General features: G+C 34.2%; 1 protein-coding gene and 1 pseudogene across 1 annotated transcript; both read left to right on the top strand.

The window, feature by feature from the left end:
• Window positions 1-5,438: 5,438 nt before the first annotated feature.
• On the top strand, window positions 5,439-10,332 carry LOC133676091 (UDP-arabinopyranose mutase 1-like; annotated as a pseudogene).
• A 1,433-nt stretch (window positions 10,333-11,765) lies between these two features.
• On the top strand, window positions 11,766-13,425 carry LOC133676203 (probable WRKY transcription factor 43). Its single transcript, XM_062097820.1, has 2 exons — window positions 11,766-12,309; window positions 12,764-13,425. Exons 1-2 carry the CDS (start codon window positions 11,951-11,953, stop codon window positions 12,939-12,941), a joined length of 537 nt encoding a protein of 178 aa, XP_061953804.1. The 5' UTR covers window positions 11,766-11,950; the 3' UTR covers window positions 12,942-13,425.
• The last annotated feature ends 1,877 nt before the right edge of the window (window positions 13,426-15,302 follow it).

Genomic DNA, 15,302 nt, shown 5'->3' with positions numbered 1-15,302 from the left:
AATGATAGGATTAATTATAAATTAATACATTGGAATAAATTTAAAAATAAAAAATTATTTTAATATATTTTTAAATAAATAAAAAATAATTTTCACAACAATCCTAAACACACTCATGATACAAGAGCTAAACATCCTTTTTTGATAAGAAAAATAGATAGTTTTTTTAGATCCCATTTGTTTGCTGAAAGTAGTTTCCTTTTAGAAAGTGGTTTTCTTTGAAAATGAATTCCTAAAAAGTGAATTATTTTCTGATGTTTGGTAGTGTAATACAAAATAAGTTGGAAAATATTTTCCAGTGTTTGGTTATGTCATGGAAAATGAGCTGGAAAATAACTTATTAATATTTTTTTCAAGTTTATTAAAATAATGAGAAACAAATCTTACAAATGAAAAGGTTGAATGAGAATGAAATTGAAAAAAAAAAATCTAATTTCATAAATTATCTCAAATAAAATAAATAACAATAAAAATAATAAAGATCAAATCTAACAGATAAAAAAATTAAAAGATAATGAAATTAAAATAATAATAATTACAATTTCATAAATTATTTCAAATAAAATAAGTAACAATCAAAATAATGAAGACCAAATTTGATAGATAAAAAATTTCAATTAAAAAAATAATAAGAGAAAAACAAATAACAACTATAAAAACAATGACCAAAGTTAATATAAAAATCAAATTAAATCAAATTCTAAGGGGTGTAATTGAAAAAAAAAGATTCAAAATAAAATTTATAGCAATCAAAAGTTTGAGAACCAAATTTATTATAATCAGTAAATAATATAATATTTCTAAATTTTTCATAACTTATAGAAAGTGTTTTCCATCCAAAATAAAAAAAAAACACTTTCCTGAAAATCAAATTAAATTTTTCTAATAACATACAAATATAAATTTTTTTAAAAAATAATATTTAAAATATTATTTTTCACCAAACAAACAATACCTTATCAATACATCTTTTTCTCACAGGATTATATATCATGATTAAACTATTCTCTTGGCTATCGTGCAATGGTACAAAAGGGACGACATGACTGGCATTTGGATCACGCTCTTACTGCTTAAGATTAAAACGAAAAACACCATTGCTATTTATTTCCCCCTGATTAAAGTTAGCAAACCAGCAGTAACTTGCTTGAAATCTGGCATGTATATACGTTGTGGGAACGAAATATCCATAATTAATTATCAATGTGATGATTAGTGCAGTATAGATACCCGGGCTAGGGCTAGACCACTTGGTGCCTGATAAATTCAATTCCTGGCTGCAGGAAACGCAAAGTCGCTGTTATTTTTACACTGGACTATATAGGGTGGCCGTTACTATACAGAATTCACATGTACGTGGGCAGCTCTTTCTCGTTTGCTTCGCTGTGGCCGTGAGCTTGTTGGCCATAATTAATCGATCGAAGAAAACCAAGCTTAGTTCTCACGTTTTAGATCTAGGTTCAATCAACAAGAGAAGGGAACAGTACCTTTATATATATATATTAACTCACTAGAAAAACCTTTGTGTGTGTGTGTGTGTGTAGAGAGAGAGAGAGGGGGAGAGAGAGAGAGAGTTAACCTAGCCTCCTTTCTAACAAGCTAGCTAGCAAGTGTTTCCACATTTTTGGAACTTAATAAATTCAATTTAATGAGAGCAAGTATGGATCCCAAATTGCAATGCCCAATAAAGGGATACCCTCCAAATTTAATCGAGTAGGAATCGAAAGTGAATGGTTTGCAATGGAGGGCATGCATCACAAGTGTCACAGTTCTCCAGGATAGGACCATGACTTCTTCAGAAAAAGATGATTAACCAGCTCACAGAAACCCAATGCACAAGAAAGGTCATGGCCTACAAAACCATATGCAGTTCCCTTAAGAATTGGGGAGCATGTTACAATACCACCTTTCATCTCTTCATTTTGCTAGACACAAATAATAAAACTTACAGCAAGAGATTTATCCATCTCAAAAGTCTCCTAGCTTGTGCATAGTTCCCAACTTTTTCCTGATCAGTTTCGAGGTAATTCAGCCTTTCCCAGAGATGTATATATAATGGCACATGATGGCGGTACTTTTGGTTATCATGTAGATTTTGGCTAGATTTACCAAACCAATAATGGTACCTAGAGGATACAGGCCAGTGTTTGGTTATTTTTTGAAATAAAAAAATAAAAAATAAAAAACAAAATAAAAATAAAATTATATTTGATAGTAGTGTACAAAATAAAATGATTGTTTTTGTATCCTGCTTGGTTGATGATGGATAAAACCAACTAATATAAATAAATATTTATTTTACTTTTAATATGTATTAATTATGTACCGTCAAACTTACATATTTTAAAAAATAATTAAACATTATTTTTTTTACTATAGCTAATTAATTGCGTTCAAATTAATAACAATATAATAACCCAAGTTGTAAGATCCAGACCTACATGGGGCCTAAACCAATTTAGATTTAAGAGAAAAATAGAGGAAGGGTTGACTCGGCTTGATTTGATCAATCTAGAGTAATACACGGATAAAAAAATAGGGTTGTGATTGTCTTTTTGTTGTTGTGGTTTTTGATTTTGTGGTTTGATGTTATTTTCTAAAGCATTTTTAGGATGTGTTTGATGTTTTTAATGTAATAAAAGCTTTATAGTTGGGTAGATTTTAATAAAACAATCCTTATTTTGATTAATGCATTGTGAAGCACTATTGTTAATTCTTGGTTTACAAGTCTTGTTCATGACCAAAATATATTTAGAAAACCAATTTTAAATCTAAATTGCATGAATATGTAGACTGATAAGATTTAGAAATTTTAGAAAATGAAACCTCATGCATGTTTTGATGTTGATTTTTAGTTTTTTGGATTCAACTATACTTGGTATTGGTAATGTGGTTTGTGATAACAAAAAACAGTGGGTTTAGAGGCCTAAGAGGCCATTTGCTAGGTTTGGTTGCATATATGTAATTTCTGGGTTTCTCTTAGTAGTGTTCTAGGGAAAAACATTGCTTTAGCTATGATTTTAACTTGTTTTGTTTCATTTCTTCACATCTGCATCTTCTTATGACATCATTAGCCAATAATATATGGGTTTTTTTTTGCATCGATAACTTGTATTTCAATGTTTTAGTTTTAGAGTTTTAATTTTGAACCAAAACATTCTCTGATCAAATCATGATGATTCATTGATAATTAAAGTGAAAAAATAATATATTATTGATCTTTACATGATTTAAAATCTCCCTGTACCTCTAGATTTGCTATATCTAATCAAAGTGAAAATATTATATCGCACGCTACACCTTCTTTTTATATATATATATTATTTTCACCTCTACGTTACTTATTTAAGCATTGGATACTCTCTCATTCCATGAGACATTTACTTTTCATAAACTCTTAAACACAAACTCAACTTCGGACACACATCTTATCCAAGTTTGACAATAAACCGTGAAAAGCATAATTTCCATGTGAAGTTTTTTTTTCTACTTCATCATTAATAACATAGAAAGAGACATTACCATGGATGCACTACATATGCTTGTCTGATATCAATTACGTCTGCTTTGTCTATATTTTCTACTCACTCACGAACAAAGCCTTAGAGTTGACGCATAAAAACAACTTGGAGCAAAGCCATCCAATTTTTATCATATCGTACTCAAAGAATGACTCTAAAGGAGATATCAAGTGCCAATCATGTCCAACTAAAGCTTACCATATAATGGTAAAATTATTTGATGGGCAATGCATGTGATGATGTCTTGTGGATCCCATTTTGGACCCACTTTAACATGCAGCATCTTAGCGGGCATCGACCCAAATAATCAGCAAATAGTTATTTCAACTCTTTTTTTGAGCCCCATAAACACAAGCGCCCTCTCTTTGCCTCTTCGAGTCTCAAAATACATGATCACGATAGAAAGAGTATAAAAGACGTGACAATTGCCTGTATGGCCACCAATGGCAAAGAATCTACTGGGACAAGGAGAGTGGATTGTGGCATGGTACCTTAGGGTTGATGGGCCACGTAGTGGGAGACACATCCTGCTCCATAATTTAGGCAGAATGTGATTTTATTGAAAGAAGAAAACTAAATGAAAACATAATTTAGCATACTTTGCATTGCGCTTACAATAAACCTATTCAGTGGCAGCCTGATCAGGTGTCTAACATTAGCTTGGTAACGAAGCCCGATTGGGGATGATATCCATGTAGTAGGGCCTAAAAAGGAAAGGATTTTTTTATATATCATCCTAAAAATAGTTGGGTTTAAAATAAGGTTTGGAAAACATGAGGAGTAACCAAGAAAGCAAGCTTATGATGAATTATAGGCAAGGAAGAGCCACGAGTGAATTGTATAGTTTCAGGCTTTCAACTTAATTGTTTTTACTTTTTCAGGATTTTGTAGCACAATATTTCATGCTGTTGTTGTTAAAAAAAGTTGTGGCGAGTTTGAAGTTCTAAAATGTTTTCCAATATCACTGGCTCAAATAAGGCGGTTCTCATATGCATATCCTTTATTTAGCCATTGTTAACATTCAGTTTTCGAAGATGCATTAATGGCCTATTAATTCGATCTGATGGCCGCCGGAAACAGATGTGTGTAGAAGAGGGATGCTTGCCATAGCCAAACACATTTTAATTATCATTAAATATCATACAAGGTGATTACAGAGAACTTAAGTCTTATGATAGAAGAAGGTGATTGCAGTAAAATCTGAAACGGTGACTCGATCCCTTAGCAGTAGCAGGCTCTCTAGACAATCTCATTTCCAATTACTGCGGCTCAAAGCCCATAGAAGGAGCTCTGTGTTAAGACATAACATGTCCATTTTTGAATGGATATTCATTTGGGACTCTCATCTCTACGAAAAGAAAACTGGATTCACCTATTGTTTTATCTTAGAATTCCGAGAGAGAAAGAGAGAAATCAGGTTAGGGGCAACCCTTGAAAAAAACCAACAACTAACATTCTCGTAAACTTGTATATAGACGCAGTCACAGTGAAAAAGCATAGCACTTCACGAAAGAGATATACGCCAAATTTAATTTTAGAGTTGAGAGAGTTTTTGCAAAAGTAAGGATTACCAATGAGCTCACACGTACTTGAAAATTGAAATGGCCTGTTTGCTGGTTCAACCCATAAAGTAAAGGCTTTGTTTGCTATGTTTTCGTGAGCTGCCAAAGCCTTAAAATTTTCCCAAGGAACAAAACAAAATGCAGACTCTCTCTCCTTCTTTCTCTCTCAACTTATAAAGGACCTCTCGTTAATGATCAGTACAACACCTATCGGTCCCATTCCTATCTTCCCTCTCTTGGGACTCGAGAAAATAAACAAAGAAAAACCCTCCTTGACATTTATTAAGTAAGAATCTTTCCACAAAAGATACACAAGGGAACGGAGAAACGAGCGGTATTTATGCTAGCCAAGAAAATGAAGGTTGAGAGAAAAGGCAAAGCGTACCCATCCCAACCTACAGCATCATCATCAAGATATTCATATAAAGATCCTGACTCGGTGTTAAAGCTTCTACCGGTAACCATTCTAGCTTCAGCCCTCTCTCTTCCTAACCAGGACCGTGAAGTTCTAGCTTATTTGATAGCAAGGTCCATCTTTGTCACCACCGCACCAAACCCATCTTCACTTATAACCCAGCATCCAAAAAAGAAATGTAAAACCAAGAGTACTGCCAGCAAGAATGACAAATATTGTGACCAGAAAGTTCCTTCTTTTCAATGTGGGTGTTTTGATTGCTACACTAGGTTTTGGTATAGATGGGACTCATCTCCAAATAGGGATTTCATCCACCAAGTTATTGAACCATTTGAAGAGCATTTGGTGCAAAAAATTGAGTCCTCAAAGAAGCACAGCAGAGGCAAGAAGAAAGGTAAGGTCTTGATGATGGGCCATTTTGAATCTGATAATGTTTTGTTTAATATACCTGAAATAGCAGTGCCTAAAACTGTGTGCGAAGTGATGATAATGCAAGAAAATCTTGAAAGTGGAGAGATCGAGGGAAATGGGGTTGTCTTCGAAGAGGAGATAGTGGGTCAGGAGGTGACTAGGAACCTGAAAATGGAGGTGGTGACAGGACATCCTTCAGGCTACAATGATAACAACCACAAGGGTTTGGCTATGAAGGTTTTACTGGACGTAATGGGTTTACTGAACTCTCGTTTATGGAGTAATCTTTGGAGTCCTGGCATGTAAGGAACATATGTTTTGCTCTTAGTTCATTTTGGGAGATATTGTTACTTTTGCATGTTGGAAACCTTTAATTTCCAGCACTATAATATTTTGGGGAAAAATCTCTAGGGCATTATTCTTCAGATGGCATATAGTGACGTAAGTGGAAAAAAAGAAAAAAGAAAAAACAATATTATGGCTTAGATATGGTCCAATTATGTTCCAATAATAGAGGTTGCAGTAATTTAGGGACTGTTTGGCAGTCGTGTTATGGTTCAAGTATGATGCAATATTTAACACTAGGTTTCAAGATTTTAAATTTATTTTTAAAGATTACAATTTAAATCTTATAAATACAGGATTACTGAAACTTTTATGATCATTAATTTTAGAATCGACGATATTAATTGATGCATATAAATTTATTCAAATATCTATTCTACTTTTAATAAAAAAGGACGAAAGAATATTTTGAAAAACAGTTTTTATTGTATTCTTTCAGAAAGTCTCCTATAGTGATTTTTTTTAATAAAATATCTTCATATTTGTCTTTTCAGAAAGGGTGCTCGTGATATATTAAAAAGAATTTAGTATAATGCAATTCTAACAGGGCACTCCTAGAAGGAATTTAGTAAATTCTCTGACACTGACCTACCTCTAGCTTTGGATATTTTAAGGTTAATGATGGTTTTTTAATGTGATTTGTCACAAAATTGAACACCTAAAGTAATATATTGCTGGTGAGATAGAGTTTGAATGATGGATGAAAGGGACCAGTCTCAGATCATTTCACGGGTTAGGATGTCCTAACTCAAAAGATTTCCGAGCAACGCTGGTGTTTGTCAACATGATATCATCATTAGCGAATCTTTGCTACAATCAAGCAAAGAGATATTATGGTACTTTTGTGTTTTTTCAGTGTGCAGTGCTGTTTATATTTATATTTTTAAAATATTTTTTTATATATTTATATTATTTTGACACGTTGGTATTAAAAATAATTTTTAAAAAATTAAAAAGTATTAATTTAATATATTTCTAAGTAAAAAATAATTTAAAAAACAACCATAACTACATTGTCAAATATCAAACAGACCAAAATTGTAAGTGTATTTTTTAAAATTATTTTAAAAATATATATTTTTACTATTAATATATTACAATTATTCAAAAATATATAAAAAAGTAATATTTTTAAAAGTACAGTGTTTTTGAAAAACAAACACTACATTCAAAATTACTTTAAAAATAAATTGAAACATAAAACAAACTCTCCATTAATAATATGCTGATTTTCCATGTAAAACTTTTTATATAGAATGTTGTTTTGTGTTGTTTTTCGACAAAGGTTACTAGTGGTGTATTCTCTATTCATATTTTTAAAATTAAAAAATTAATTCTTTAATTTATGATTTAGATTTTAATCGATCTGAATCAAACTCAAATTAAACCTAACAACTATAAATTTAAGGTGGTCAAGCTTGGATCAGATCTAACAGCTATAAATTTGAGGTGTTTATCTTATAATTCATATTTGTTTTTTTTTCTTTCAAAAACTCTAGGGTTGACTTGGTACCATTTTAAAAATGCAATAAACAAATAAACATTGTATTTTAAATTGTTTTTCGTCTAAAAATTTATTAAAATATATTTTTTATTTTTTTAAATTTAATTTTAATATTACACATCAAAATATCTAAAAAAAATTTAATTACAAAAAATTTAAATTTTAGACAAGTAATTTCAATCACACTCATGTTGTAGCATGAAAAGGAAGGTATTCGTGTATTCATGGAAAAGAACTATACTATGAGCTTCCCCCTACTGCCTTCGAGCCTTGTATTTATGTGTTGGGTTTGAATGCGTGTATTCCAATTATATTTGAGTTTAGCCCATTTCTTAAATATACTCCATCTTCAATCATAGGGATTTTCGGGCTCTCATTGGTGACGTTCCATGCATATTAAAAAAAAATGTGGAGTTTAAGAATTAGTATCATGAATCAGATATAACAATATTGATGCAATATCAAGATGTTGTTTTACATCTTAATTAATCATATAACTAATGAAAATACATCACATGATCAAGTTTAAATTCTATACATCTAAAATACTTCTAATTAAGAGATATATTAGAGTAAAAGAAAATTTTTCCATTAGTGTTGACAATGAAAATTTGAAAGAATGATTGATTAGAGATAATAACAGCTTGGTATTGGTATCCCAACTATATAAGAAACTTAGATTTCTTGGAGCAGTGTAGACCTTTCTTTCAGCCTTGCCATCTCATTATTGTCGAAGAAGGTGATCCTAACAAGAATATTCCGGTCCCTGATGGCTTTGTTTACGAGCTTTATAATAGGAATGGTGTGAATCGGGTTCTTGGTTCTAAAGCTAATTGTATCTCCCTTAAGGATTCTGCTTGTCGTTGCTTTGGTTTCTTGGTTTCCAAGAGGAAGTATATCTTCAGTACCATTGATGATGATTGTTTTGTAAGTTCTTCTTTCTGTCTAGCATTTCTTTCCGCCATTTTAGAGAGCAGGGAGTGAGATCGTGAAAGTATCTGTGAGTGTGGCAATAGATGTTTTCAAAAATATATTCAAAACGGGCGATTCTATGATAAGTAAACGTGGGGTGGGACCGAGAGGGGGCCACGTTGAGATTTTCTTGAGTTTTTGTTGACGTGGTGAAGATGGATAAGGAGCAAGTGGGAAGGAGATCAATGCATTGGCTCAGCATATACAGAATTTGCTTACACCATCTAAGCCATTTTTCTTCAACACCCTTTATGATCTGCTTAAAGAAGGTGTTGATTTTGTGAGAGGGTATCCTTTTAGCTTGAGAGGAGGTGTGCCTGCTGCTATATCTCATGGACTTTGGCTTAACATTCCTGATTATGATGCTCCAACTCAGCTTGTCAAGCCTCTTGAACGTAACATCAGGTTTAATCAAGGAAAGAATCAGTAGGCACCATCTATTCTTGGAATCAATAGGCACCTAACATCAATTGCACATTGGTTACTGATTCTTGGTCTTGGCAGTGATTTTGTCTTGAGTGTCGATTGAATTCAACCTTGTCTGCGTAGTTTCTTTTTTATTCAAAATCTCTAAAGAAAGAAGTGTGTGCTTTTGGCTTAATGTTTGTCTTATTGAATGTTAATTTTATTTCACACAGGTATGTGGATGCTGTTTTGACAATCCCAAAAGGCACACTATTCCCAACGTGTGGAATGAACCTTGCCTTTGACAGGGAATTGATTGGCCCTGCAATCTACTTTGGACCCATGGGTGATGGTCAACCCATTGGGAGATATGATGATGTGTGGGCTGGCTGGTGTGCCAAGGTAATCCTTCTCTCGGTTAGTTTTGATCTGTTCTGCTACCTCATTACTCATTGGATTTGAATGGTGAAAAGATAATGCTTCCGGCTGACATTATTTCGTTGCTGATTTATTGATCTCGTGAAATGTGATTGATAATGCGATTTCTGCTTCTTTTAATTTATATAGATCTTGATATTTATATCTAAATTAGTGTCTTAGGAGCTAAGATTAGCTGCATACCTTGATGCTTCAAATGATGGGCACACAAGGACCCTTTTCAATGTCCTGTTCGATGTGGAATTCAAGTAATCTGTGATCATCTGAATCTTGGGGTGAAGACAGGGCCCGCCATACATTTGGCATAGCAAGGCAATCATTCCATTTGTGAATTTGAAGAAGGAAAACAAGGGCATATACTGGCAGGAAGACATCATCCCATTCTTCCAATCTGTTGTCCTGCCAAAAGAGTGCAGAACCGTACAGCAATGCTACCATGAGCTTTCCAAACTGGTCAAGGAAAAACTTGGTCATGTTGATCCCTGCTTTCAGCACAAGAAGCTGCAGCTCCCGTCATTGGCGTTGAGAAAGGCTGAGTTCTCTCTGTAGCCTTAAGAGACAGCATTTCATTTCATTTAAGATAGAATTTCATTTCTTTGACTGTTCTAGTTGGATGTGATTTCCTTTATCCTATACCATGATGCTCTGCTTCCTTTTTGTCATGCTTTGGATCTCTATGACCTAGATACAAAAGATTTGTGATCTAAATATAAGAAAGGATTGTCATTATTTTATATATGATCTTGAATTTTGGATGCAGCTTTTTTCTCAGGTTTTCTGGACTGGACTATCAATCTAGTGAATCGGAGTCCAAATCTTATCTGCTTTTTGATTCAACTAATGAGATATTGTGAAAGTAGTTAATCTTTTATCTCCTATCTGTATAATTAACATGTTAACTGTGGATTTAGTTTAAAATAGGAACATTGCACTGATCTTTTAAGATTTTCATTGGTTTATTAGATTGGAATTGATGGTCCATTTAGTTAAGTGAACTAGAATATATCTTAACTTGTTTGAATCACGTCCCCTTGCAGCCCTCTTGTACCTTTTTTATGTGGGAGATTGACTGAAAAGGCCATTATACATGAAACATCAGCTGCAATAGTGCAAACTGCGAAGTTATCTAGTCCCGATTCCAAAGGTTAGGTTTTGTGGCGGCCTAGAATTTGTGGGGTGCTGATGTGGCTTCAGTGTACCATCCTTATCGAACCCTAGTACAAATTGCATATAATTCCATTGCTGTGTGCTGCCTAACTCGCATGGTGTCCAGCACCCTCAAGGTGGCTTCTCCTTATAAGCGTTTCAGAAGATAATATTGTCTGCTCCTTTAATTTTGTCAAAGTTAATGCCGTAATAATTCCAAACGGGTGCCTATTTTATGATAATAGATGGGCTTGGCCGGCATTGAAACAGTAGCTTGAAAATTACGTATGCTGTATTATCCTTGAAGGCAGGAAGAAGCCAGAACTCTCAAGAAATCCCTCTCCTACATTAAACAGCCATTCTAGAGCGCACAAGCATGATGATGGAAGTGGATGTATATGATCGATGCACTCCTCTCCATGCCTTGTGAGTATGAGAAATTGTGAGGCGGCCTAGACCTAGTCGCCTATCGGAGCTAGCTGGATGTGTACTGAACAGCAACATTTTGTTTCCTTTATCCAAACCCATTTCAATTCAAAGGAACATGACTTTTCCATGTAGCTTGCAGATATGAAAATTTGGTGAAGTCTGCTGTTTTCTTTTAAGAATCATAACCTAAAACACCAATACAACTTGATGTTGCAACCTTAAATTGGTTTTTTTTAGAACGCAAAAAATACTCTTACCATTTCCACACGATAAAGGGTGATTTATTTTTATTTGTGAACGTGCAGAATTCACAAGTGTCATTAGTATGTGTGGTTGAGATTTAGCATAGAAAATACGAAAGTTAGGTTTGAATAGCTTGTGAATTTCTCTAATCCTTGCGAACATCAAACATAAGACGTTTTTACCAAAACTATCGTAAATCCAAGCACTGATGTGACTTAACTGCAATAATGAGAAGCTTTTTCTGTCGTCTTTGTACTATAACTCCCTGTTCATGTCTTTGCGTGCCGTTTACGACTCATCTTTCTACACACACACACTAACACACACACATATATATGAAGGATGCATACATGAATAATGTGCACTAGCCTTTATAGATGATTTTTTTTGCTGTGCCAAGTGAATTGGACGTTGCCTATTAGCCGCCCACCTTTTTCTTACATGGTCTTGCCTTTTTATATTTGCCATAGCTTCTTGTATATTTCTTCTTCTCGAAGTAGTATAGACTTATGTGAGTGGTCGTAGCAGCTCAGGTCTTGTTTATACATATATACCATTAATGCCAATGGAGAAGTATCAAATATTCCTTCCTGTTTCTGGCCCATCAAGTCCTTCAGTTTCACCATCATCACTAAACATGGCAAATCCTCTAATCTATTTTCATGGTGACAGTGAAAATGGGGTCAAGCCAGAAAGTAGGTTTCAACATTTGGATGCTAAAAGCAGTGTTTCTCAGACTAGTAGAATCTGTAACGGTTCTGAGTTTAAGGTGAAACCAGGAAAGAGAGGAGGGGATAGTGATGATTTTAGGAAGCATAGATATGCATTTCAAACTCGAAGCCAAGTTGATATACTTGATGATGGGTATAGATGGAGGAAATATGGGCAAAAGACTGTCAAGAGCAGCAAGTTTCCAAGGTTAGTATCCTGTTAATCAGCTAAAGATTTGCTTGTTCTTTTGTGGCATGATTACTTAAACACTCTCTGAACTCTCTAGCTTGTCAATTTTCTATCTTCAATTGAAGCATGAACGTGCATTTTTACTACCTACCTGCCTTATTAATTTTTGTAGTTGGAATTAACTATATTGGTTAGTGTTAATTCTTGCCAAAATTTTCCAGATGCTCTCGTACCCTCCAAAAAGCTAGGTTTTTTTTTAAAAAAAAAATTCACTCCAACATCGTGATCATTTTGACTCAGACATTATCTATAGTACACATTGAACAAAAGTGACTAAATTCATTGAAGACAGGACAAGGCTTGTGATATGTTCATTGCTTATTGAAAATTAATTTAGATCAGATCATAAAACAGAACCAACATCATCATCCGATGGGAAGTTTGTTTGTTGAATATTTAATTTCGACTGCAGAAGTTACTACAGGTGTACAAGTACTGGGTGCAATGTCAAGAAGCAAGTCCAACGCAATTCTAAAGATGAAGGGATTGTTGTGACCACCTATGAAGGGATGCATAACCATCCAACTGAGAGGTCATCTGAAAACTTTGAGGACATCCTGAGACAGATCCAAACTTATACTCCTTTCTAAATTATGCTGCAACTTTTTCCTTAATGCTTGGATTGCACATAGACTACTGTAATTCTGAATTGGGGATGGAAAATAAATAATCTTCAACAGAAGAAAACATTGGAAGCCACTTTCCTTCTAGCTATGGAGTAGTTCTGATGATGCTGGACAGATTTGGCAGATTCATTATATTGAGTAGCCATACAATGTTTAGAATTGGCATATAATTACCTCTGCAATTCTGAAGACTCCTTACTTTAGCTCTTCTGATTCACAATTCTTGGTCAAAAGCAGGACCAAAATTGGATGCTAAGAAGGTTGGATGAAAGAGTATCATTATTGATGTTTTGGTCAAATTTGTAAATGCAAATGGTTGGATAACCTATTTCTATTTAAAATCTGGGATTGGGATTGGATTCATGTTGGTGCAGATTGAAAAAACTCAACTAGAACCTTATGTGTATTTTATTTGCATCCATATTATTCTTCAGCATCAATTGCTTAACTGTTATACGATAGACAGATATCCCACACATTAAGGGCTCCAAGGAAAAGGCTGGGAGCTCAGAATTCAGGTCACCTTTTGTTCTAGATACGACATTAAATTCATGTTCTTCTGTAGATTTAAAGGGAGGGCATAAATTTATTTATTAAATTTCATTCTTCAAAATCCCTTAAATGTTCAAGATCGTTCACATGTCAGCAAGATATTGGGGTAATAGCTCCATATATCATATATTCAGCTATCTGTTTTACTACATGTATCATCACCAGTAAGTGTAGTAGTATGAAAATTCATATATATCTGCATTATTCATGATAGTAAGGTAAGAAAATCTCCAATCAGAAGACAGATTCATTCTTACAAAATATCAAGGAAACATCAGTTGAATGACCACCTCAGTTTACAACCAAGCTAGAAAGTAAACAAAGAAAATATCATGTTGGGAACTCAATCACCTCATTGCCAACCCCATGATTACCAAAACTCCTCTTTGAGATGATCCCGAATGCGCACACAATGAAAGCAATTGTAAGCCAACCCATAGTAACCATCCAGCTTGCCCCATGTCTTTCTTGATCACCATTCAGAACTCTCTTTTCTTCTTGTTCACTTGCCTCCACCACCACCTTTTCTTCCTCTTTCTCTTTCTCTCTCTCAGTACAGTTATCACAAATATGAAAAGAGAAGGAAGAGGAAGATGATGATGATGATGAATAAGAACAATGATGACTATATGCAGACAACCCTCCTTTGCTTGCTTCAACATCTTCAGTCTCATCATCAGAAGCATAAGAGAACACTGATCTAACTTCACTCTCTTGAACTAAACCATCCAAATTATGACATATCATTTCCTCTATCCCTCCAAAATCCATCTCACTCACACGACTCCCCATGGCCTCAAAAAGCCTCCTTCCTTTCAACTTGCCACTCTCAATGGCTGCCCTTCTCTCTTTCAATATCTCATCAACTGCCAAGTCATTGTTCTTAACCTTCCAAGCACCACCTCCTCCTCCTGGTGGAGACCTCCCATGTTGAAGTGAAGATTTAAGGTCGCTCGGAGAGCTGTATAGGAGTTTACGAGCTTTAACCATGAGTTTTTGAGTCTGTCGATGCTCCACGTAGGTTAAAGCTCTTTGACTGTTTTATGGAGTCCATCCTTGTTGCATATGCCTATACTGTTGCTACAGTTAAATTATTGTTTCTTTTCATGGTCTTTGCATGGTGGGGTCTGTTTCTTTTTCGCATTTCATCATGACTTGGAATATTTTGTTGTTTTTTTGAATCAAGAATGAGGTTAAGTTGGCGGATTTTGATTTGAACGTGATTTACTGGATTAGATTACAGAGGGATAAGAACCACCGACGTTCTGTTTTTGAGTTTTCATCTTGGAGCTTGTACGATTAACATGAATCTTGCTTGAGATTAATATTATTATCACAGAACATAAATCTAGATATTTCAATAGTCGAATGTTGATGACCTTTTTCCTCCTCTGTGCCATGAGATTAGTTATGTAATTAATCACAAACAAGGGCTAAGTGACTTCAATTCAATTAATTGCGTTTCCTGACTCCCCTTCTGCTCATGATGTTTGCCTGTAGTTTCGATACTGCTATGATGACCAAATAAATCTCATGACCCACTAAATATATTCTTAATAATACTACGAACTAGTTTATAATTCTTGTTGAATATAATTATCTTTTCAAATTTTCACTTTCTCCCAGAGCTTCTTCAGTGGCCGCGGAGGCACGTACATCTGGAAACCACCAATAAAGCGACTATTTTCATCTTTCCTCGAGGATGCAAAGTCACACATGCGATGGCCACCTTTCATATTTTGCTCTAATTTTATAAGACAAACTAATTGCTTA

This window comes from Populus nigra, chromosome 16, assembly GCF_951802175.1.
Source record: "Populus nigra chromosome 16, ddPopNigr1.1, whole genome shotgun sequence".
Lineage (NCBI taxonomy): Eukaryota > Viridiplantae > Streptophyta > Magnoliopsida > Malpighiales > Salicaceae > Populus > Populus nigra.
This window is presented reverse-complemented; position numbering and strand designations above follow the sequence as displayed.